This window comes from Pinus tabuliformis, chromosome X (assembly GCF_031772625.1).
Source record: "Pinus tabuliformis cultivar Carrire ecotype Pingquan chromosome X, CPIR1, whole genome shotgun sequence".
Classification (NCBI taxonomy): domain Eukaryota; kingdom Viridiplantae; phylum Streptophyta; class Pinopsida; order Pinales; family Pinaceae; genus Pinus; species Pinus tabuliformis.
In genome coordinates, this window is record NC_142308.1 from 846,880,067 (window position 1) to 846,906,553 (window position 26,487).

At 36.4% G+C, this 26,487-nt stretch overlaps 1 protein-coding gene across 1 annotated transcript in view; it reads right to left on the reverse strand.

The window, feature by feature from the left end:
* LOC149142397 (mediator of RNA polymerase II transcription subunit 14-like) overlaps positions 1-23,576 on the reverse strand; it is a 164,088-nt gene extending 140,512 nt beyond the window's left edge. Inside the window, exon 1 of the mRNA XM_089451473.1 lies at positions 23,379-23,576. Within this exon, the coding sequence (XP_089307599.1) occupies positions 23,379-23,576 (198 nt within the window). The remainder of the gene's footprint in view (positions 1-23,378) is intronic.
* Positions 23,577-26,487: the final 2,911 nt, after the last annotated feature.

Here is a 26,487-nt window from a genome sequence, read left to right on the forward strand (position 1 = left end):
ATGACTGAGATGAGATGCCAAAATGAGGAGGAGGCACCTTGTATTTATATGCAACGTTGAAGGCTGGACGAGGTTAATTTGATGGTTGGCCGACCTTGACAATTTGTCCGTAATCAATATAAATTCATAACTTCATTTGTACATGTCAAAATGGGATGATCTTTAGGTCAATCCTACACCTCTCGGAAAGAGGAATCCAAGAATAATATCAGCGACCTCATAAGAGTTGTCCAAAGTGATGTTTGGCCCTAGTTGTCAAATTTAACATGTTATCTTGTTTAAACATAAGGAAATAAGTTAATGTCCGACTGAGAGGTTCCAAGTGGAGTGGTTTTCCTTAAATAAGGATGATAAGTCAACTTACATTTATGGATAGCAAAGAGTGATGATCATCCTTAATAATAGTTTGAAAATTGAACTATCATAAACTTTCCCACTAGTTATATATATATATATATATATATATATATATATATAATAATAAAATATTCAATTACATTAATTATATATATCATTTTTGTTAGTTAATTTAGTAGTTATTAATTTCTTATACCCATTTTCTAAGTTCATAGAAGATGCCTTATGGTTGGAGACACAAGATCATTAGTAGGAATTAAAGTTACTCGTACACCCATATGCATTAAAGTGAATCCAAACCCAATATGTAAATAACATCTAAAGGTGAATATAGTAAAATAATAGTTTTAAAAATTTGAACTTAAACTCTTACCACCTTTCAAATCGGTTTCTAAATTGAAATTGGATTCGATAAACTAGTTTAAAAATAAAAATAAAACATAGAAATTTTTAATGAAAAAATATTTTTAATATTTTAAACCAGTAACTATAAAATATGGAAAGTTTGCTCACTTATATACCATGTAAGGGTGAATATATCAAAATTTCATCGAGTACAATACATATCACCAACAAAATACATTAGCAATAAGGCTTTAAATGACCTCTAGAGTCCAAAAACCATACTACAAGCTATCGGGCCATTGAGCTGCTACTACTACAAATCACTCACTAACATGATCACTTATCAAACTCAACACCAAATAGGATCATCAACAAGAGCAAATAGGATCATCAACATGAGCTACATAAACAACATTTGGCTAACCAATTATTTTGGCTTGAGTTAACAATACATTTTGTTAAGGTCGTGGCAAAGGAGTTAAACAATCAATACCACCAAGATTATAGTAGGTCATCTACCAATTCCACCAACATCAAAGTACACACAACACTTTTTTTGTTCTTGATTAAATGTTAATCCGATATCCTCATACATAATCGAATTCAATGAAAATGTTTCAATCCTATCAGCCTAAAATCTTAAAAAATTATAATTTTGAGTGGGATATGAAATTTTACTTTGTCCATCTAAAGTTTGATAAGGTTGGAATCACTCTCAAACATCATAAAACAATTAATGGCAAGGTTAAAAAATTTAAATAATTTTTATTTTTTTTGGATTTAGAGTTTTAGAGTTAGATTTTTATTGCATGACCAACTGAATATGGTACCAACTGGTTAGATCCAGTTTGAATAGATTTGGTACCAAACCTACCAATATGATACCAAACAAGTACAAACTACAACTAGTTCAACCCAGTTTGCACCAATTTAGTACCAAACTAACCAATATATTAACAAACTAGTGTAAACCAATCTGCCAATCTAGTTTGACGGTTAGTTTTATCCCTAGACCTATCTAACCAATTAGATTGCTTGGTTATAGTTCAAACCAATTTGGTTTTTAAATTTATGAAAAAAAATGACATTAAATGTAATATATATTTGAAATAAAATATATTAACATTAATGTTCTAAATGGTTTCTAAAGTTATATACGTAGACATATTTCTAGATTCCACATGAGGAGAAATTTCATATTAAAAAAATTTACTACACATCGTCAAAATCATTTCTTAGGTTGAAATTTTCATCATCAATGTTTATCTTATTTTTAACCTTTGTTTCAATACTCTAAATATATCATATATCATACAAGTCCATCCACCTAGTTATTTCTCAAATATACCTTTATCTTATTAAATTAACTATCTATATATTAAAATAAACAAACCTTTAACATGTATAATCAATAATTTTAACTTAAATAAAGGATACATTTTACTACCTGGATTTGGGTGTCCAAACCACTCCAGGGAGCATTAATTGTCCCCATGATCATTGCACCTAGGGAAATTAACTCAGGAGAATGGCAACGCCTCTAGCACGCTCTCCTTGATGCTCATAGATCAAGATGAGGTGACAATGGCAAGAACTCATTCCCATGGCATTTATGGTATGATCAACCCATGTACACTCATCCACCTGATCGTTAGGACAACCAGCATGTTAAGAAGGTCGTCGTTAACGAAAAGAGAGGTCACATAATCAAGTTGTAGAAGCTCAAAGGTGGTAGTTACAAATGGCTTGAGGTAGAAATTGTAAGCATTACAACCATGGTGAGGGAGCGTGGTTGTCCTTGCAAGGTAGGTAGAGGAAGGGGTAAGTTGCCTCTCTCTCCTTGGCATGTCCAGGGAGATGAACATTTCGACGATAGCATTCCCCATCGTCATCAATGCATGGTAGAAAATGTTGAAGCCTAGGAGCTACACAACACATGTGACCACCTATGGGCTTTTTTCAATGTGTTGGGTTATCATTTCAAAGACCAAGCAGAAGCCACAATGGTGTTTGAAGGTCGAATTCTCAACCTTGATTTCTACAGGACTCATGCTCAAGATGTGTTACGCGTGGTTGTTGGCACTCTAGGAATGGAACTTCAAAATTCCTCTTCACCTTCAACTCACACCATGAATGATTCATCCTCTCAATCCCATGTTTGATCTGTCATGCAAGGCACCAGACGTTGTAGTCAATCTTGGAGGAACACTGGGGAGCATCTTATAACACCCCACCCCACCCCACATTTTCCCACTTTTACAATCTCACCAGGGTAAACATGAGATGAGAGTTATTATGCATGACCCAACATCCAAGTTCCACTTATGGAAGTGGGGTCTATTATCCTGAAATTTAATGCAACATTTTAGAGACACTTGATCACCCAGTTGTCAGACAACACCCACTAGTGTTCTTTCCCTGAGCTAGAACTATCTTTTTAACCCACTTTACCTCCTAGTCACACGCATGCCAACTTATCCTTTGTGACTAGAAGGTTCCAACCGCACGCACAACTTATCCTTTGTTGCAGCTACAACCAAAATATCCTAGTTCTAAGAGTGTGGCCACGACCCCTGTTCCAGATTTTTAGGGCTTGCCTAGAGGCCAATGTAGAAATTATGGTGTAGATTTGCAACTTCTCACGAAGTTTTAATCAAAATAATAAGACACAAAACTACTCTACTGCTATGCAGAATTCAATTCACAATTTAGAACATCAACCACAAACATGCAATGAGAAATAACACATAGGTACATAGTATTTTTCTAGGGAAAGCAATCTGCTAAAAACCCCTTTGCCTGCTTGCATTAATATGATGAATAGAGATGTATTACAATTGCTTTGCTCAACTAAGCACAACCTGCAAGTGAATAATGTATCTCTTTCCTCACTAAGAAGCTTTGACCCAAACTTAGTCAATTTCTTCCTCTGCTTGAGCCCCTATTTCCTTGTGCAATTCCTTGAGAAATTGGGGCCCTATTATTTAGGAATTTGTCCAAAAATGATTACGCAATTCCCAAGGTTGATCATCCGACTGCATGCAACACTTGTGCACTCAAGACTAGCCTACAACTGATGTTACACTGCCTTGGAATCTCCACCACAGTTGGGGAACTCGAATTCTCTACATGCATTAGCTATATTGGGGTGATTGATTAGTTAACTAGATGATCATTGAGTTAGACTGAAGTCCCACTACACAACTAACCTTCCACTAGTTCCTCCAACAGTTGGAACTATTTTAATTGAAAACAACTTGAAATAAATGACCTTGATTGCTACAAATTAGCAATCACACAAGCTTAACTAAACTCCAAGGCCTCTAACTCGAATTTACTAAGTAAACTGGGTGACACAAGCCATGTCACACAAGTTAACTATATCCAAGTTGTCTGTTGATGTGGAAATTCAATTTTTCTCAATTTAATCAAGGCAAAATCAAATTGAGAATTTCTTGTTGCATTTTTCAACAACCAACTATGTAGAAATATGTTAACAAGGTTCGTGTGTCTATATGTTTTTTTCAAGCTCTATTCTTATCAAAACTTGTCCACACTTGTGCATCATTTAGACAAACACTTTGTAAACATAGTATTTGTAGGTCATGAATGAATAATATGTTCATTGTTTCATTAGTTTCGCTAGAGAATCATCAAGAAGGCTTACTTCCCTCTTTTACTAGTTGCAACAAACACATATTAGCTCATGCATTCATATAAAATAACCAAGAGCATGTAAAACAATGGAATAGAATCATAATAGGAGCACGTCATATAATGAGAAATATACCATGCATGTAACCAACATTGAACCAAAATGAAACCATGACAAACTAGTCAATCACATTCAACTAGAACTTGTGCTCATAGATCATCATTAAAGAATAACATATAATGACATATGCATAATGCCAACCAAGTCAAGGACTTCCATGTACCCCCTAATCATAGATTGGGCTGAAGCAATTCTTTCCTCCAGCCAATCACCCTCGCGTCATATTCCAAGCATGAATGTGGGATTTCATGGGTTAAGCCAAAATAGAACCAAACACAGAATCCAAAGGTTAAGTCGCCTCCACCCTCAAGCCACAGTGATCTCACCTAAACCGGTCCAGAGATCACCAAAACAAACACAAGCTTGGATGCCTCAGAATTTCTTCACTATACCCAGATGAATTTTCATGTCTCCACCCACTTATCAAGGGCTTCCCAGAGAAAACCATCTCCACCTCCAACCCTTGGGATTTTCCTAAGACCACCTCAACCAGGATCCAAAATCTAACGGTAATCCAAATCTCAATCAAATAGGAAACCCACTACATCATGCATATCCAGGAAATGGCAATGCAAGGTCGTACATCACTGTCAATCCAGGAAAATCCCATGCCAATGACAACAAAATAACCAAGAAACCAAATGTCTAAACCATGCATTCAAATCCTGGCAAGATAATCACACATGCAACCCGTTACCTTCAAAATCCTCTTGTTGGTTGCTCTTTCTTTGCTTGATTCCTTCCCTTGCTTATTGTTGTCCAATTTTCTTCTTGCGCTCCCTTGCTTTTTCCTTGCTTGTCTCTACCTTGCTTGCTAATGTCTTCCTTGTGTCCAAGTGTTCTCTCCTCCTTTCCTTTTTCTTCAATTTCGCTGCATGTATATTCTTGTCTCTTCATCTTCCTTTTCTCTCATTTTTCTTTATTTCTTGAATTAATTTTCATTTATTGCCCTTTTCCTTTTGCTAATTCCAATGTCAATTTCCATAGTCAATAATTAACCACAAGTAATTCCCAATGTAATGCTTTCCCCTCATTCAACTTGGAATATGTGTCACATGACCTTGGTTTTATTTTTTATTTTTACATGGAAAAATAACTCGGGGCTATTACACCTCCCTCTTATTAAAATTGGAAACTAGGGCCAAATTCCACTTTGGAAGACTCATTTGATGGAGATGACGATTGCATTGAATTCCTCTTTTCGATAGGACCAAAATCAACCTAAAGATCATCAAATTTGGACAAGCATAAATGTGTTTTTGAATTTATGCCCACACATGTGCAGATTATCAAGGCTGACCTCATCATCATGTAGGCTCATGAAGCCCAATGGACATATCACTTCACCCTCAACTACTTGTATAAATATAAGTGACCTCCAACCTTATTTGGCACCTCACTCACTCACACATTCTTCTCTATCCTTCTCCCAGTGATCGTACAACTATTGGGCATATCTTTTTTCTCACACGTGTGGCAAGGAGGATGAATTTTAGGACATAATTAGAGGGCCAAAAATTTCATAATTCTCCTGCAGTTTGACCAGTGTTGACTTTGAATTTCCAGGAAAAATTTGAGTTTGATCTTTTGGGCAGGACGTACCATTTGGCATAGAAACCGAGGTGATATGAGCACTTAGATTGCAAAAATAAATTACAAATTGACAGCAAATTTCTAAGGAAGAATTTGACCAAGTTTTACCACTGACTTTGCGACTGTTTTGGGTTGTCTTTGACCACCTGTTCCGGTTGAGTTTGACTACCTTTGACCGAGCTTCAAAGGGGATGTTTTTCTATTATGTTGACCATATTTGACTTTTTGGTTACAGCTGAATTTGACTACAGTTGACTGCAAATTTGACTGGCCTATTTTGAGTTTGATTTGGCAAGTCAATTTTGACTTTTTGTACTCTCTCTGTGTTAAACATTTGATATATTAATAAGAATAATTGATCAAAGGGTTTTCAACTTTTCCTCATCTTGGGGTTTTTCCTTGGCATCCACCAAATCTGGTGTCCTCTTCTTGTCTTGTCTTCTACATTTTATTATTCATGTTCTATCTACAATAATTGTCAATGTTATTTATAGTTAATGATATTGTTATTGGAAAACTAAATTGGAAATTTTCATTGGGCTGCTAAAGGACATTGAAATAATTGTGTTAAGCATAAAACATACCATTGTTAATTAAAATTAACATGTTATCAGAGCCCAGGTGAATACAAATCCAAAGCAAGAGAGAGAAAAGCAATCACTAAGAGAGATCTGTCGCTTGAGTATTGGACAAGTCTCCATGGCTTCTACATCCTACTTCAAGTCTAAGGACAAGCTCAATGACAAATCTGAATAGCATGCATGTAAGGTGACTTTGGACTTGACTTTGGAAGAGCATGATGCAATGGACTATGTGCAGGGAAAAGTGGTGGAGCCTCCTTCAAATGCATCAGTTGCTGCTAGTGTAAGAAAGGTGAGGTCAAAGATAAGAAAATTATCATTGATTCCATTCAAAAGCATTTGGTTGTTTGTATTTCTGATTTATGAACATCTAAGGAGATGTATGATAAGTTGGTTGGGATGTTCAAAGTGAACAATCCAAATCAAATCCTTTCTCAAATACAAGTTGAAGGATATCATGATGGATAAAATGGAGTCTATTCAATCGTACTTCATGAGAATAATGTGAATCAAGAATGACTTCCTATCTATTGCAGAAGTTATTTGTGACAGGGAGCTCTTGCTCATTGCTCTTAGAGGTTTTCCAAGACCATGGGATGTATTTGTCACCAACATTCTAAAAAATGACAGGATATCTGGTTTCAATGAGTTATTGGAAGCACTCAAGAGGAGACCAGGATGATGAAAAGAGACAAGCCCTCAAATGGAAATGAACCTATTGCTTTCTCCACTCATGCAGGAATACTAATGTTGGTCCAAGAAGACAGGTTCAAGGATTCAAGAGGATTCAAAGAAGGTAGAAAAGGAAGGTGCTACAACTGCAACAGGTTCAACCACTATGCTAGAGAGTGTCCTCAGAAGAAGAATTATCCAAGGGATGACGACAATAATCAATTATGAAGACAATGGTAATCAAAGGAACAATAGGTTCAACAACAAATTAAAGAGGAATGATCCCGCTTCTCAAAATGGAAATGGTCAACCTCCCAAAAGGACGAGAAATACCAAGTATGATGAAAGTAATGTTGTAGAAAAACAAGATGAATTATATCTTATTTTTGGTCTATCTACTGCCTCTCCTTTAGATACTTTGGATCATTGATTGATTGATAGTGGAGCCTCAAGGCACTTCATTGGGTACAAGGAGGCCCTCTCAAATTTGGTTGAAAAGAAGACTAATTTGAATATCATACTTGGAGATAATGCCACCTACCCCGTGAAAGGGATATGTATTGTCATTCTTCAATTAAATCAAGGTCGAACCATTCATCTACAAGAAGTATTGTATGTGCCCAGTTTGAAGAAGAACTTGGTGTTTATTTTTGTAATGTAAGATAAAGGCTTCAAGGTAGCATTCATTGATGGGAAGGTATGTATTTGGCAAAGAAACCATAAAGATGCATTTACTCTTGGATTTAGGGTTGATGGTCTCTATCAAGTTGGAGGAAGTCCATTGGGAGCTTTGGCAGGCGATACTTATCTTCAATCAGAGCTATGGCACCGAAGGTTCACCCACTTACATTACAAAGCCTTATTTGGGGTAAGAAAGATGGTCACAGGTATGTCTGAATTCAATATGAATCGTGAAGGTGTTTGTCAAGGTTTTGCGACTGGGAAACTTAAAGGGACCATTCCCTTCTAGTGAACACAATACTATCGATATTCTTCAATTGGTCCATTATGATCTATTTGGTATGTTTCCCGTAACATCGTTGGGAGGATACCTATATTATGCAATCTTTGTGGATGAATTTTCACGCAAAACATGGATCTATTTCTTAAATAAGAAGGATGAAGTGTTCAAATGGTCTTGTTCTTTGAAAGGCTTGGTGGAAAATCAAATAGGGAAGAAGATCAAGGTGTTGAGGACCGACAATGGAACCGAATATGAATCAAATGAATTTGATGACTTTTGCAGAGAATTTAGCATTAAGAGGGAGACAATCGTTCCATACACTCTAGATCAAAATGGTGTTGTTGAAAGGAAGAATCAAACAATCATGGAAGCCACCCCCATGCTCCATGATCAAGGTCTACCGAAGTTCTTATGGGGAGAAGCTACCAACAATGTTGTGTATGTTAAAAATAGGAGCCCGCATCAAGCATTGGATATCAAGACACCCAAGGAGGTCTTCTCTAGTAAGAAACCTGATGTTTCTCATTTTAGAATATTTGGTTGCCCCGTGTACATTCATGTGTGTAAAGAGAAAAGAAACAAGTTGGGAGCATCTAGGAAGAAGGGTATATTCGTTGGCTATAGTGAAAATTCAAAGGCATATAGAATCTATGTACCTGGTCAAAGATATGTGGAAGTAAGTTGTGATGTCACCTTTAATGAAGACACTGCTCTTGGGAAAGTTAGGGATCTCCCTATCCCAAGGAAGGACAATGATGATGTTGCAGAAAATTAAGATGAACCTTCGTCGAATGAGCCTATGCTCGATATTGATGTTCCAATAGATCCTATTGATCCACCTCCTAGTGATCCCTCTACCTCAAGGAAACAACCCCTATGGATCAAAGATAATCTCGAAGATGTTGAAAGACATATTGCTCCAAGATGATCATTTCTTGAAAGTAAGAAGTTGAATAGGTACCAAGGACATTTGGTTATTGAGTACTATTGTACAAGTTGAACCATGCATGTTCAAAGAAGTCGTAAAGAATGAAGTATGGAAGGATGTGATGAATGAGGAATATAAATCAATCATGAATAATGATTTCTGGGACGTGGTTCCTAGACCTAAGGACAAAATCATGGTCACCTCTAAATGGATTTACAAAATCAAACATAGAGTTGATGGGAGTGCTGAAAAATATAAGGCTAGGTTCGTTGCTCAAGACTTCTCTCAAAATGAAGGAGTGGACTATGACAATATATTTTCACCAGTTTCCTAATGTATCACTATCTGATCTATTATTTCTCTCGTCGCCGCTCAAGGATGGAGCCTACATCAAATGGACGTTAAGAATTCTTTCTTGCATGGCTCACTAAAGGAGGAAGTATATATGGAATAACATCAGGGATTCAAAGAACAAGATTGAAGAACAAGATTGAAGAAAGCCCTCTATGGCCTGAAGCAAGTGCCCAGGGCTTGGTATGAGAGGATTGATGACTATCTTATGAAGTCGGGATTCACAAGGAGCTATGTTGATCCCAACCTATACTTCAAGGTTGAAAAGGACATGCCTCTCATTTTGGTTCTTTATGTTAATTATCTCTTTCTCATTGGTGCAAACCTAGGACTAATGTATTACTTTCTAAGCCTAGAGATCTATAAAAACCTAGGCGAGATTTTCCTTTCTTAAGGAAAATACATTGTGAAGTTGCTAGAGAGATGTGGGATGGTCAATTGCAAGTTTGTTTCTACTCCGATGGAACTCAACTTCAAGAAGCTATGTGGAAGTGTTGTTGGGACCAAATTGGCAAACCCTTCCGAATATTGACAACTTTTGGGGGCCCTGATGTTCTTGGTAAACTCTCGTCCGGACATATGCTTTGTTGTGAATATGTCGAGTCAATTTATGGTTGAGTCTCATCACATACATTAGATTGCTACTGAGAATATCTTAAGATATCTCCATGTCACAATCAACTATGGTCTAAGATACATTGTCGGGAATTTGAGGCTACATGGATATGCTGATGTTATCTAGGCTGGCAGTGTGGTGGATCGAAAGAGCAAGTCAAGATGTTGCTTCTCATTAGTGTTTTACTTGATTTCGTAGATGACCAGAAGTAGAGATCCGTTGCTTTAAGCACTGTCAAGGTCAAATACATTGCATTTAGAATGGCCTATTGTGAAGTTGCTTGGTTGAGGAAGCTCTTCAGTGATATATTTGAGCACATGTTGGATACCACAGGGATCTATTGCGACAACCAAAGTGGGATTCGCCTTTAAGAGAACCCCATGTTCCACGACTGCTCCAAGCACATTGATAGCTAGTACCACTTTATCTGGGATATGATACAACGAGGAGAAATAAGGCTCCAACATATCAAGACCGATGAGTAGGTTGCTGACATCCTCACAAAGCCCTTGGGAAAGGTAAAATTCTTAGCCTTCTGAGAGAGACTTAGAGTCATGGAAGGACCCTCCCATGAGGGCCCTGCTTGCTTTGGACACTGAGCTCTAGGATCTCCTGGGGGCTTGGGGTACTTCTTGGAGCTATGAGTGACTATATAGTGAGTGGTTCACCTTCCCCTATAGGTGCGTTGTGTACGGGGTGAGTGGTTCACCTTCCCTTGTGATACCCCATGATGGTTGGCATGTGTGTAGGGTGAGTGGTTCACCTTCCCCTGTGATACCCCATGGTGGTTGGCATGTGTGTAGGGTGAGTGGTTCACCTTCCCTTACAATTAATGATATATGCATATGATGAGTGGTTCACCTTCTCCTATGGCATATGAGTAGGATGAGTGGTTCACCTTCTCCTGTAGATGCCCCAACATACATCCTACCCATGTTATCTGGGACTTGTGGGAGGTACCTCTCATCTGGTTAATGAGTTGGGAAAAGAGGATAGGGACCATAACACTACGGATGGATGCATCGTGTATTGTCATATTCCCTATGTCTAGGATGCATGGTGTTCAACAAGTTGATTTGAGATCAAGTTTGATTGGGGTTCTACACCTGGACCCACTTTTGTCAGTGGAGAGTGGTAAGCTCTTGTGACTCACTCGCGATCGATTCTTCTTCATTGTCTATATAAATGTTCAACATAGTTGAGACGAGATATAGATATGGTACATGACGACATGATGGTATGATGATGGATGAATTGGCAGGTGGAATTTTCTATAGTTGAGAGGGAGCGTTAAAATTGGAAGCTAGGGCCAAATTCCACTTTGGATGGCTCATTTGATGGAGATGATCATTGCAATGAATTCCTCTTTTCGAGAGGACCAAAATTGACCTAAAGATCATCAAATTTAGACAAGCATAAATGTGCTTTTGACTTTATGCCCACACATGTGCAAATTGTCAAGTTCGACCTCATCATCATGTAGGCTCATGAAGCCCAATGGACATGTCACTTCACCCTCAACAACTTGTATAAATATAAGTGACCTCCAACCTTATTTAGCACCTCACTCACTCACACATTATTCTCTCTCCTCTCATTGGTTCGTACATCTATTGGGCATATCTTCTCTCACATGTGTGGCAAGGAGGACAAATTTTGGGACATAATTACAAGGACGAAAATTAATTCCCCTATAGTTTGACCAATGTTGACTTTGAATTTCCACAAAGAATGAGTTCAATCTTTTAGGCAATTTTCTGTTTGGGTGGGCCGTACCATTTGGCATAGAAACCGAGCTAATATGAGCACTTTGAATGCAGAAATAAATTATAGGTTGACCATAGATTTCCAGGGCAGAATTTGACAAAATTTAACCACTGACTTTGGGACTGTTTTGGGCTATCTTTGACCACCTATTCAGGCAGAGTTTGACTACCTTTGACCAAGCTGCAAAGGGGATGTTTTGTTGTTGCATTGACCATCTTTGACTTTTTGGTTAAGGCTAAATTTGACTACAATTGATTGCAAATTTGATAGGGCTATTTTGACTTTGATTTGGCAAGTCAATTTTAAATTTTTGTACTCTCCCTCTGTTGAACATTTGATATATAATAAGAATAATTGATCAAAGGGTTTTCCTGATCTTGGGGTTTTTCCTTGGCATCCACCAAATCTGGTGTCCTCTTGTCTTGGCTTGTCTTCCGCATTTTATTATTCATTTTCTATGTACAGTTATTGTCAATGTGATTTATGGTTAATGTGATTGCTATTAGAAAACTTAATTGGAAATTGTTATTGGGCTGCTAAAGGACATTGAAGTAATTGTGTTAAACATAGAACATACCATTGTTAACTAAAATTAACACCTCTTCCATGCATTAGTAGCAACGCAGTGCCACTGAAGGCACTCTAGTAGATCTAGGATTTTCATGTAGCAAGGGTACCCATGCTAGCGGCCATGGTGGCGTCAACCTCCCTCAACTAGTTGTGCACCTTACATCAGTTGGTCAACCCACCTCAACTAGGCATATTCAACCCGATGAAGATGACTACTACAAACCTACCCTTGTGGAATGGGAAGATCCACCAGAATGTTTGTTGGGCGAGGCACATTTTTGTAGGCATACCTTGGCACTGTGATTCATGACTTCTTATGTTCTTCTCTTTTTGTCACTATTTCGTTGTAATAAACTTTCCAAGAGGACATTTAGTTTCTCCTTCTTGGACAGATTCTATTTCTTGCATTACTTTTGTGGCTACCAGTCTTTTTGCCTTTGACTCAGGCTGACAACTGCTAGGTCAAAGAACATCCATGCATTTAATCTATGTAGATTCTCTTTCCTGCATTACTTTTGTGACTACCAGCCTTTTTGCCTTTGACTCAGGCTAACAACTGCTAGGTCAAAGAACATCCATGCATTTAATCTATGCACATTCTCTGTAATACAAAGCTTTCTAACTTGGAAAAAAAAATACACATTTTACTAAAATTATACATATCACATTAAATAAGCTATCATTTTAAAATGCAATTAGAAAAATGTCATAAAACTACTGATTACTAGTGTGATGTTCCAATTACAAAAACAACTAAAGAGGATTATAATTTACATGGCTCATGGAGCTATTTTTCCTACTATTCAAGAGAATTGTCGGTCTAGGATATGATTTACAATTTTAGCATCTTTTGTTTGGCATTTTTTAAAATCATTTTTAATAATAACGATTTTAGTATTCTTAATAATAAATCTAGACAAATAATAACAAATTTTATAGTCACAATTTCACACAAATCACTCCTTGTGATTGATCGCTTCATTCTCACACATTTCAACTAGCAAATATTGTGTTTTCCCTTGCATGTTTTTTTAATGAGTTAGTTAGAGAATTGTTATTTCCCCCCTTTCCTTTGTTGGAGTAAATCCTACTTGTGATACAAGAAAAAAAAGGAAGTTAGGGATGAATAATTATGTGTTTGGTTGAAACATGTTAATCTTTGTCAGCTTAGTGACAAATTCCAACCATGGGACTAGATTCCTCTCTTCAAGAGGACCAATTTTGACTATTGAAGCGCTCAATTTGGACAAGGGAAAGTGTATTTTTGAATAAAATCTGACATGTGCACAAAAGGATAGGTATGCCCAAAAGAGAGATTGGACACCCATGGATGGCTATAAATACAAGCCAAGTGACCCTAATTTGGATATCATCATTATGATCATTCTTCTTTCTTTATATTTGGCTTGCACAGATCTGAGTTTGGGTCGTGGAGATTGGTTCACACAGGTTAGAGATTGCACAGTCCAAAGCTCACACGTGTGTTTAGGGTCTTGGCTTCTAGTTGAAGGCATGCTTCAGGCAAATTTTGGTCACAACCATAGGCAGGCAGACTCATGCGTGTGGTTGGAGGGTTTCAACCGCATGCACATCACTCTTTACGTGCAGTTGGGAACTAGGGTTTGAATTTTACAGTTGACCGCAGATTCGGTAGTTGACTGTAAATAGTGACAATTGATTGCATGCTTCTAGATTATTAGCATTGTTGGGTTCATCTCTTGGACGTTGATTAGTTTATTTTGTTGAATAGTTTTGTGGTCGAAGATATGGATAATTGTACTCTTTGTTTGCAAAAACATTCAATGACAACCTAATAAGAAGAAGAATTTGAAAGGGTTTTCCCTATAGTGGGTTTTGCCCTATTCTCCGACTAATCCTGGTGTCTCTATGTGTGAATTTTTTTTCTTCTTCTATTGTTCCTTTATGTTCTGTTGCATTGATGATGATGTTGTTCCTTCTATATAATTGCATCTGATGTTGAATAATGTTATAAACCTAAATCATGATAAGATGTTATGTTGTAAATTTAATACAAAAATGAAGAAATGAAATTATCTAAGCAAAGAACAACAAATCCCTAAGAAAAAATAATGTAACATAGGGGAATGGTATAATCTAATATATTTCCCCTTTGGGGTTTCTTGACGCATGTGCTTTTGCTTCCTATTTCTTCATATCTCTTTGCATGTGTATGTCATAGACTATTAAAACCAGTAATTTGTTGAAAAAAGTAACTAATGTCAATCTTCATAATTGTATTTGTCAAAAGAAGAGAAAAATAAATTTGATTGTAAATTTTTTTTATTTTTGAAGCATGGGTTTCAATCTCTTTTATTTATTTTCTAGGTCATAACCTCCATTAAAGGCTTCTATGTTTTATCAAGAGTCAAAAGAATCATTGTCACAATTATTAGACCCTTCTTGGGCTTACAATATCACATCAAAAGAATTATTGTTGAGTCAAATATGTCATTTGTTACCTCCAAACCAAGTCGGCCCTGTCCTGATGAAGTCGTCTTGAATTAGGGTTATTCATCCGAGTAGAAGCAATATAAATAGAAGTGCAACTCGACCTGTTTTGCATCAATTCACTCATAAGTTTGATCCGCAACTCTAAGGCAAGAAAGGAAGAGCGACGAGCAAGGAAAAGGAAGAAAGAAGTCGAGAAAGACAAAATCGAAGTTTTGGGATTCTCTCTCTCATACGTGCGAAGTATTCTAGGGTTTTTGGACGAGTAGCTGGGGGGTGAAATTCTGAAGTAGCTGCAAGTCCAAAATTTTGTAGTTGGGGGCCGAAATCTTGGATTGAAGTTTCATTCGGGGAGTTGACACTTGGAGACTTTGGAAAAATACATCTACTTGAATGAAGGGTTGACTTGGTGATTGGAGGAGGTCTTTGTCTAGGTAAAAAAGGGTCTTGGATTGTCTCATGTTGATTTGAATCTACTAGTGGGAGAGTTTGAATCGATTTTCCCATGGACAAGGGTTTTTTGAGTGCTTATATTTTGTGTCCCTTGTTCTTGTGATATTCATACATTTGTAATTTGGTAATTGCTTGATGAAATATAACATAATAAAGGAGTAACAAAAAGGAAACACAAATCACATGTAATTATGAAGAAAAGAGGAATCAAAACCTAATATCTACATGCATTGATTTCTCGACATGGTTTCAAAGCTAAGGTGAAGGAAGGACTATTTGAAGATCACTTTTGTTAGCTTTCATTTGAAGGAATAAAAATCATCTTGGAAGAAAGGATCACACTTTCAACAGAAAACTATTTGAAAATGGGTCTCAATCTCTTAAAAATTACAGGAAGCTTCATTGGAAGAATCATCTAAACACTATCTAGAAGAGTCAAGAATGAAGGATCCTTGGTTGCATTAACAGGTACACTAAATGATGAAAATGCTTGGATTATTGATAGTGGAGCTTCAAGGCACATGACAAGAGAAATTGGACAACCTCATACTCTATCAAAGGGATCCTCATCACATGAAATGGAGCTTGGAGACAACAACAACTATGCAGTCAGGGGCCTCTTATCTACGTCATTGGAACTAGAAAATGGAGCAAAGCTACATCTCAATAACATCATCTATGTCTTAGGTTTGAAAATAATTTCCTTTCCATTTCTTGTTTAGTATATAAAGGAGATAGTGTTTCTTTTGAAGATAGTTAATTTTTAGTTTGGGGAAAGGATTCTAGTTTTGGAAGGGCAAGGGTTATTGGGATTCATGAAGGAAGATTATATAGAGTTACAACACCATCTCCTCAAGCCCTTGTTCATATGGAAATTAGTCCCATCAAACTTTGGCATAGAAGATATGGTCACATTCACTATAGAAGATATGGCCCCTCTCTAAGTCAAATGGTGAAGGGCATCCCCAACATCAAGGGGGACTATGAAGGAGTATCCAATGGATGTGCCTTGGGAAAGAATACTAGGAAACCCTTTACAAGTAATGACACAAGGTTTAAGGAAATGTTAGGCCTCATTCAATCTAATGTATGTGGGCCCATGTCTAATAAATCTCTTGGAGGCCACCAATGGTATGTGACCTTCATTGATGTTCACTCTAGAAATACATGACTCTATCTTCTCAAGACAAAGGAGTTTAGATCCGAAGTTGAGACCCTAGTCAAAAGAAAGATAAAAACCCTTAGATCCAGTAATGGGGGTGAATATACTTCAAAGGAACTTATAGCTTATTGCAAAAAAGGGGGCATTAAGAGAGAGCTCATTGTTCCCTACAATCTCGAATAAAATGGATTAGCAGAAAGGAAGAACAAAGCCATTAAAGAATGCATAAGGACTACAATATTTAATCAAGACCTACCAAATTTGTTTGGGGAGAAGCAACCATGACAACAATATACATACAAAATAGAAGTCCTCATAGAATGCTTGACAATATGACACCAAAAGAAGCATTTTCAGGGAAGAAGCCATGCATAGACCATCTTCGAATCTTTGGATGTCCCGCATACATTCATATTCCAAAAGAGAAGCAAAAGAAGTTAGACTCTACAAGTATAAAAGGTATCTTCGTTGGTTATAACATTTCATCAAAAGCTTATAGAATCTACATGAAAGAAGATAAATTAATTGAAGTTAGTAGAGATGTTATATTTGATGAAAATCATGCCTACAAAAGATCCAAGGATATACCAATCAAGTTTGATCAAGAAGATGTACCAGTATTTGAAGAAGAAGAGAAACATGAAAAATCACCTACAAACCTAGAGGAAGAAGGACTGAGTGAACCTTTTCAACCTACAATCATTCCCAAAACAAAGAAGAGGTCAAATTGGTTAAAAGCTAGGCTTGAAGATGCAAAAGGACACAAAGCAACAAAGGACACCTATAGAGAAAGCAAGAAGCCTAAAAGATATTCAGGATATGTAGCATACATGACAAAGTTAATTGAAGCAGAACCAACTACTTTTGAAGAAGCCACTCATCAAGAAGAATGGAAGAGAGCAATGCAGGAAGAATACCAATCTATCATGAAGAATGGGGTTTGGGAAGTCGTTCCTAGACCTAGTGACAAATCTATTCTCACTTCGAAATGGATTTACAAGAACAAACATGCCATTGATGGAAGCATAGACAAATACAAAGCAAGATTTGTTGCAAGGGGTTTCTCTAAAAAAGAAGGAATATGCTATGAAGAAAAAATTTCTCCTACTGGCAGATACGCTACTATTAGATCTTTGATTTCGTTAGCTACAACTATGGGATGGAATATCCATCAAATGGATGTCAAAACAACTTTTCAAAATGGAACCATTGATGAAGAAGTATATATTGAACAACCAGAAGGCTTTGAGATAAACAATAGAGAAACTCATATTTGCAGATTAAAGAAATCTCTATATGGCTTGAAGCAAAAATGGATGCCTATCTATTAAGGATTGGCTTTATCAAAAGTTTTGTCAATGCAAACCTCTACATCAAGATAGTGAAGAATGAACTAGTTATTATACTTCTATATGTGAATGATTTATTTGTTACAGGTGTGGAGTGAAGAATTCTAGAATGTAAGAAGATGTTGGCAGCTAAATTTGAAATGAAATATTTGGGACTCGTGCATTATTACTTGGGCTTGGAAGTTTGGCAGAAACCTGGTAAGATATATCTTGGTCAAGGAAAGTACATAATCAAGATTTTACAAAAGTTTGATATGATGGAATCCAAGCCTATAACTACTCCCATGATCACAAATCTAAAGAAGTTGAGAAACTTTGACTTCCATCTCGTTGATCCTACAAGTTATCATAAGTTGGTGGGCTCTTTGATGTACTTGGTGAATATTAGACTTGATATATGTTTTGCTATGAATGTTCTTAACCAATTTTAGTTGGACCCTCGTCATGACCATTGTATAGCTTCCAAGCTCATTTTAAGATATGTACATGGAACTATTCATCACTACCTGAAGTATTATGGGAAGGAAATTAAATTGATAGATTTTACCAATTCTAATTGTGCTGGCAGTGAGACTGATGGAAGAAGCACTATTGATGGTTTTTTCAGTTTGGGATATGTAATGATTTCATGGATGAGTAGAAAATAAGATCTTGTTGCTTTAAGTAGTGTTGAAGTTGAATATGTTGTTGCATGTGAAGTAGGAAAATAAGTTGTTTGGTTAAGAAAACTCTTATCATTTTTGTTTGGAGGGCCACTGGATCCTACAATGATAAATTGTCATAATCAAAGCAGCATCAAGATGTCTGAAGACCCTGTGTTTCATGCCAAGACGAAGCATATTAACAACAAGTACCTCTACTAAATAATGAATCCATACAGGTGAGGAAAATTTTTAGATAGAGGAGAAATGACCTGATATAGAGTTTTATGAACCCAACATTTCGGACTACCAAGTGAGTCCATCATCAGGGGATGGGTCAATAGATATTTTGAAGATGTGAATGATATATCCAAGAGTTGTATTGCAGAGTGTATATACAGGTAGTGAAATTATTATCTCTGCAATTTTCTTATACAGGCAGTGAAATTATTATCTCTGCAATTTTTAAGAAAATTGAGATGAAATCAGTTTCTCTCTAGATAATCTTAATTTCTCGAATTCTGATGCGTTGTCCATCATGTCCCTTCCATGGTAGGACTTGATATTAACAACAAGTACCACTACATTAGAAGTTTGGTGCAGGATGGGGTCATGAAGATACAATATATTCTAACATATGAGCAACTAGTTAACATGTTGATGAAATCTCTTCCAAATAAGAAGTTCAAATATTTCAAAAGCATGCTTGGATTGGTTGATATTACAAATTTAGTAGATAAGGAGAGATGAAGCATCTTGGGGTGACAAGATGCTTGGGAGGAAATATGGCTTACCTATGTGTTGATGTCCTAATCCCGAAGTAGGGAGGGTAGTGTTGGTCTTGGAGATCCGACCTTGGATACACACCTAGATCCCTAGGTTAGTGTTAGAGCTAAAGCCTGATGGCAATCATAGAGGCTAAAGCTTGGAACACACCTTAGTGCCACCTGGTTAGATACCCTGGTGAGGTATCTAATCTATAGCACTGTGTGTGCTGCAACTCTTCATAAATTATGTCATTTGATTTCATCCATCTACCTATGTATATATGTACATATGAATACCTCCCTAGTTAAGAAGAAGTGTTGAAAAATGTAGCTAGTGTCTTTCTTCATAACTATATTTGTCAAAAGAAAAGAAATTTTATTATAAAAGAAAAACATTTTTGAAGCATTAGTTTCATGCTCTTTTATTTATTTTCTAGGTCATAGCCTCCATTAATGGCTTCTAGGCTTTGTCAAGAGTCAAAAGAGTCTTTGTCACAATTATTAGACCCTTCTTGGGCTTTTGTATCATGTAAAAATTATTAATTTTGAGTAAAAAATGTTATCTGTTACCTCCACACCAAGTCAACCCTATCCTGAAGAAGTTGGCATGAATTAGGGTTATATGACCCAGCAGAAGCAGTATAAATAGAAGTGCAACTCGACCTACTTGGCATCAAATCGCTTATAATTCAATCTGCAACTCTAAGGAAAGAAAAGAAAAGCGAAGAGCAAGGAAAAGGAAGAAAGGAGCTGGGAAAGACAAAATCAACGTTTTGGGCATATTTCTCTCACACGTGCAAAGTCTTATAGGTTTTTATACAAGTAGCTGCAAGTCCAAAATTCTGGATTAAAGCTGCATCTGGGGAGCTGACACTTGGAGACTTTGGAAAAATACGTCTACTTGAAGGTAGTGTTGACTTGGTGATTAGAGGAGGTCTTTATCTAGGTCAAAATATTATTTGGATTGTCTCATCTTGATTTGAATCTACTAGCGGATGAGTTTGACTTCGCTTTCTCATGGATAGGGGTTTTTCCTTAGCTGAGTGCCTATATTTTGTGTCCCTTGTTCTTGTGATCTTCATACATTTGTCATTTGGTAATTGTTTGATGAAAGATAACATAATAAAGGAGTAAAAGAAGCCAACATAAATCAAAAGTAATTATCAAGAAAAGAGGAATCAAAACCTAATATCTACATGCATTGATTTCGCTGCTCAATTAGTATCACAACTTAGTTAATCTAATCTACAATGTTTACTCTGCCTCGATGAAGAGGGGGGCACGTATACATGTGGGAAATTTGTTTCTTTAAAAGGAGGCTCATTGTGTTGTCATGGAGAACATCCAATCGAGTGGTGTGATAAGAGATAAATAGTAGTGGAGAAGACATGAGAGTGGAAGAGTTTGTAGTATTGGGAAAAACTTTGCAATAAAGCTTTCGAGGACAACTCATGTGTAGGATCTTTAACCACCAATTGTTGATCAACTTAGATCAAGCCAAGGAGGGGGACGACGTATCAATAAGAGACGGACCTACTAGTAGGAGACTCTTGCAGTTTATTGTCGCATAGTTGAACCAAGTCAAGTCCCAAGAATAGGGGTTTATTTCTTTTTATCAATTTTACAATAGCTTCCACCACCTAAAATTTCTTATTTTCATATGCGAGGGAAAGCTACATAAATATTACCATTATCCACATGATAGAGTGAGAGACATATTACAGAGCTAAAGCAAGCCCAATTGTGTTACTTACTATCCGTGAAAAAATGAATTGTCAATGTCAGAAAGTATCCAAGGTGAAAGCCCTCCCTAAACAAAATATAAAGTCAAATGTGGTGAGTATTTAATCCGCAATGGAGATTTGGAGATATATGAAGTGGAATAACGCCAAGAGTGGAAAATCCATTTTTTATTTTATAAAGTGCCATCTATTGAATTCATAAAATTCCATACATTTTTTTTGGTTAAAGAAATGGTTATTGATAAAAATGTTAATAAGTAATGATATCAAATTGATGTAATCTTATCAATTCATTAAAGTGATGATATTTTGGTTTAAAGTAAAAAGTAAAAGGAAATTTAAATGAGATTTGGCATATATGTCAATGGGCTGATAAAAGGGAAACTAGCAAGGAAGATTGATGTAGTTTCTATGTATGTACATTGATTGGTAGAATTCAAAAGAAAATGGAAAATAAATACCTTTTTGCGAATATGAGACCACCAACAAGGCTTTCGAGTACATTTCCTTGATTTTGATATTTCTTCCACACATAGCAACAACCTTGTGTGTGGGAATAAGGAAAGAGAGAAACAAATAGAAAGGCGAAAGCGAAGAAGAGGAAGAGCGCAACCACAAAATCTCCAACCACAAAAATTTCAAGAACAAGAACATGCTCAAAAATTATTTCACTAGAAGAGAAAAATGTTTTAACGCTATTCATTGCATAAAGAGAGTGACTTGGTAAGCCTAATTTTGTATTAACATTGATTTTTTAACATTTATTTTATGTTAATTTTTGTGAAAGTGCAAGTGTATATGAAGTTTTAAACCAAAGTCATGTCGAAGTGTTGACATAAAAATGCCATGTCGATAAATTGATATAAAAATGCCATATATAAGAATTGATATAAGAGTTTAAATGGATGTAAGAAGTCATTGATGTGTATGCATTATCTGGGTACATGTTTGGTTGTACCCGACACCCCAAAATGTCGTGTTCCTATAAAAGTCTAGGCATATGCAAGTTGTTTTCTCTTGGTGTTTTGTAAGCCTCGACAAATTAGGTGATGCATGTAGTAATCATGTAGTGAGTATCATTTTATGCGGAGAGAGAATGTGATTACTAAGGTAGGTATGAGGGTGTTAAGTGTACTTCCAGTTTCTTCGCATCTCTTTCCTTGTGTCTTTCCATGTGTATGTTATATTCGATTAAAAATGACATCCAGGTTACATGGCATAAACTGCATCTATTAACACAGTACATCGAATATATTGTTTCCCCACACTAAAAGGTTTCACCATTATAAATCGTTAAGGATCAAAATCCATATATGTCTTGCAGGCATCCAAAAACTCGGATTGTTAAACATGGAAAAAGTGTTCATGAGTGCTTAGTCCAGGGTCCCACGGCTCACTCCATATTGCAATAAGACACGGGTCCAAGGCATCAGGTTAACTGTTGTTAAGAAGGGACAGCCTGCCTAACTGAAATCAATTCTAAGCACTATTAAAGAAGGGACAGTCTGCGAAATTGAAGTCCAATGTCCAACAGAAGAAAAAAACTGCTTATTGCAAGGTTTCCTTCCACCTAGCTTGAATGCATCAAACATACAGAAATGATAGCATATACGTCAACATGGATAACAATTTGCTTTATTTTAATTTTTATTTCCTTGACACGCATCATAGCATAAGCATATTTTATCTGAAATGCAGTTAAGAGACTCATCAAAGACGTCGCAGCGAAATGCAGGCATTGAGGAGAAGAACGTGGGTGTCTGCAGATAAATGATCCAGGTTCAGGCATCGAATCATCAACAAGATTCAGTGTCCAAAACCTTGAATCCTAATCTCAGCTTAAGACAGACTTAAATCTAATCAACTAAATCAGAGTCTTGATGATGAATTGATTCGAAACGTGTTGACAAAATCAGAGTCTTCATGATGAATTGATTCGAAACAATTGATTCGAAACGTGTTGACAAAATCAGAGTCTTCATGATGAATTGATTCGAAACGTGTTAGACAAAATCAGAGTCATGAATTGATTCGAAACGTGTTGACAAAAAAGCTAAATATGACTTACTTGAAATTTTTTCCTAAAAACCCAATATAGATCACAAAAAATTGCATTCTGACATATACCGGTTATTAATGATGCCTTAGCACAGCTGATAAATCCGGGGATTCTATCTATAGATTCGCTAAATAGACACAGAAAACAGATCTGGACAAATATTAGAACAAAGCCACCCAAACTGTTCAAGGAAGAGACAAGAATGTAGGATTGTGACCTGCATGCACCACTGTGTAAGAACATGTAGTCGAAGCAGTCGCTGTCTGGTTTTGTCAATATATTTGAGCAGACTCAGTTTCTTCTCTGTGTCTGATTGCTGGTCAGCTGTTGCCACGAGTTGCTCGAGTGTGACGTATGATGCCTGTGCAGTTCGCCTCACTAGGTCTGACAATGACACCGTCCCCAACTCCCCCATGGTTTTCTGTTTTTTTCCACTTCCAACCTGTCCACCAACGTCTTCTTTTTCTGGTACAGCTTGCGAATGAAATAACACTAATCAGGAGGAGGACTTTCTGTGGGCACTTGCGCGGGATGGGATTCCAGCTGCGGTTATCTCACCGCTTTGTTTGAATTTCACAAGGCCATGCAGAGCGTGGATCCCAATTAATGCAAAAGACTACTGAGACGACTCCATATCATTTTAAAGCAAAGGAGCGTCCATGGTATTAAAAATATATATCAATTAATGCGCGAGGAGGAACATGAAACGAAAACGACCGACTTTTGTTTTCCGGATTTGGCGGGTGTTTTATGGCCTTGGAAATATATGGGTAGATATTCACGCCAACTTCGCGTAAAGTTACGTGTTCTGTAAAACATCTAACTTTGCTCGCGTTAAATTTCAAACCCCACCACTATCTTCAGGTTGGTCAAAATAGATTTTTTCCATCATTTGTACCACCCTTACACACATTTTGGTTTTAGTGGCAAAATAAGAAATTTAGCGTCTTATTTTTACGACTAGTATTTTGGTTTTAGTGGCAAAATAAGAAATTTCCCGTCTTATTTTTATTTTTACGACTAGTTGAGGGAGAAAGGTAAAATTGATGGGGGAGAAATAGTTATTTTATTTATTAGTTAGGTTATGTTTTGAGAGGTGTATTTTATATGTTGGTTTAGGAGGATGTGTAAGTATGACATGTTTTTAATAAAATAATAATAATAAAATTAATGTCGACCCAAAACAAAAATGAAAACGAGTTGTTTTTAATGTGATTTTTTAGAGATTTTTTAGAAAATTTTCCGATGGATTTTTCCCGTCTATGGTCTAATTTCTCTAGAATTTCGGAGGAATTCATTGAAATCACAAGTTTGATGGGTAACCCATGCCTAATAGAAGTGCCCTAGGGGTTTTTGAGGGTGCTTAATCCATATATAGAGTTAAAAAACTAGTTTAAATAACAAAAATCAAGATTTCACCACAAAATTTTCTGCCAGCACTAGAAACTCCAAAAAGTCCCACTAAAGACAACTCCAAATAAAAATAACCATATAGATTAAAAAAAAATAAAGAAAGAAAGAAAAGAAACTACAATACAATTCAAGACAACAAATTTCCAAAATATTTTTGTTGAACACCTAATCTTTGGGATTAGGAACCCTATGTAAAGTTAAATAAGTGAAGTTCTAAGACTAAGTGACATTAGGAAATGAAACACAATAGTCTCCATCTCCTTGTATATAGTCACACTCTATCTTAATACATAAGCAACAATTTCATTCAGAATTACCCCATAGCAAACTCCTAAGTAAGTTTTCTACATCGTAACACTTGCAAATTCTCTGCCCTATTCTCTGTATCTTCTGTCCATTCGTTAATTAAATATTTTGTCCCTTAGTAAGGGATGTGAAGACCGTGGGTTCGTTGACTATTTGTTTACCTGCATTTAGTGAGTGTGTATATGCTTTTGAAGGTTGTGTGACTATGCATCGTTGCTTGATGGCTTTATGCGTTGAACAAAACTTTGCTGGGATGTAAAGGTCGATAGTCTGTGTGTTGTGATGCATTTGGAAGTTGTCTATGCATTTGACCATTTAAATTGAGCATTAAAGTTTGTGTTAACCGTGACCATGGTGGTTGTTCGTTGAAAATGGTATGTATTTTTTGTTGGAGGTCATGTCAAATATACTTTTAAACCATGTATGCATGGTGTTGTATACTCCATGCGTTTGCAAATGATATGCTATGGATACATGTGCTTAAATGACCAAGCAATGGTGTTGGGTATGGTAACTGTGTTTGGCATTTCCCTTGTGCCTTGCTGACGTTGAATATAGATACATGTGTGTTGAAGCATTTTTTATTTATTCAAATGTGCGTTGAAGGCCATGAGGTGCACTTCAACCATGAGGTGCACTTTAGTGTTAGGTACATATATCCCTTGTGCTACCATGTGACTTGAATTCATTTTTTGAACATTGTGTTGGGTCAAATATGTTTCCATGGAGCATATGATATGGTTGGGTCAAATATGTTTCCATGGAGCATATGATATGGTTTGAATAGTCTTCTTTTTAAAAGGCTATGTATGACATATATATGATATGGAAAGTGCATACATGAGTGGTAGTATGGCACTTAATTCAATGTCATGGTTTGAATAATTTTTTTTAAAGGCTACATATGTTATATAATACATTATGAATGACATGAAGTGCACATTGATTTATGGAAAGTGCATAAGTTGAGTGGTATATTATGTATGAAAATATAAAATATTGATTTGGTAGAGTGAAAAGTGGATTTTTTCTATCTATATAATTAAATCAATCTTTTATCAAAGAAGATAAAAGTTGTATTATTTTGAAAATAAAAAACATATAGTCTATTTTGATGATGCATTCACTCATGTCCGTCGTGGGAGTATTTCTTTCTGGCAAAGAGAACTATCATGAGTGGTCTAGGAAGATAAAGCACACTTTGATTTTCAATGAGTTGTGGAAAGGAGTTTGTGAAGGAGAATGAGACAATGCACTAGAAAAGCCAATTTCAGATAAGGAGCTTGTCATTTGGGGAAAAAAGAACAACAAGGCCTATGCCTTGATTGCAACATTAGTAAATGAAGAGGCGAGTCGACATATTTCGCCATTTTCAAATGCCTTTGAAGCCTTAAAGAAGTTGAAGGAATTGTATGACTCACATTCTGAACTTGAAGTTGTTCAATTGATGATTAAGTTGTTCAATCTTGAATTGAAAAATGATGACCCTCTTGCCTTAGCATCATAAGTAAGATCCATTATACATGACATAAAACCCACTGGTGTTGAAATAGATGTTCCTCTCATAGCTTATGTTAGGGCACTATATCCCACCTATTCACTATATC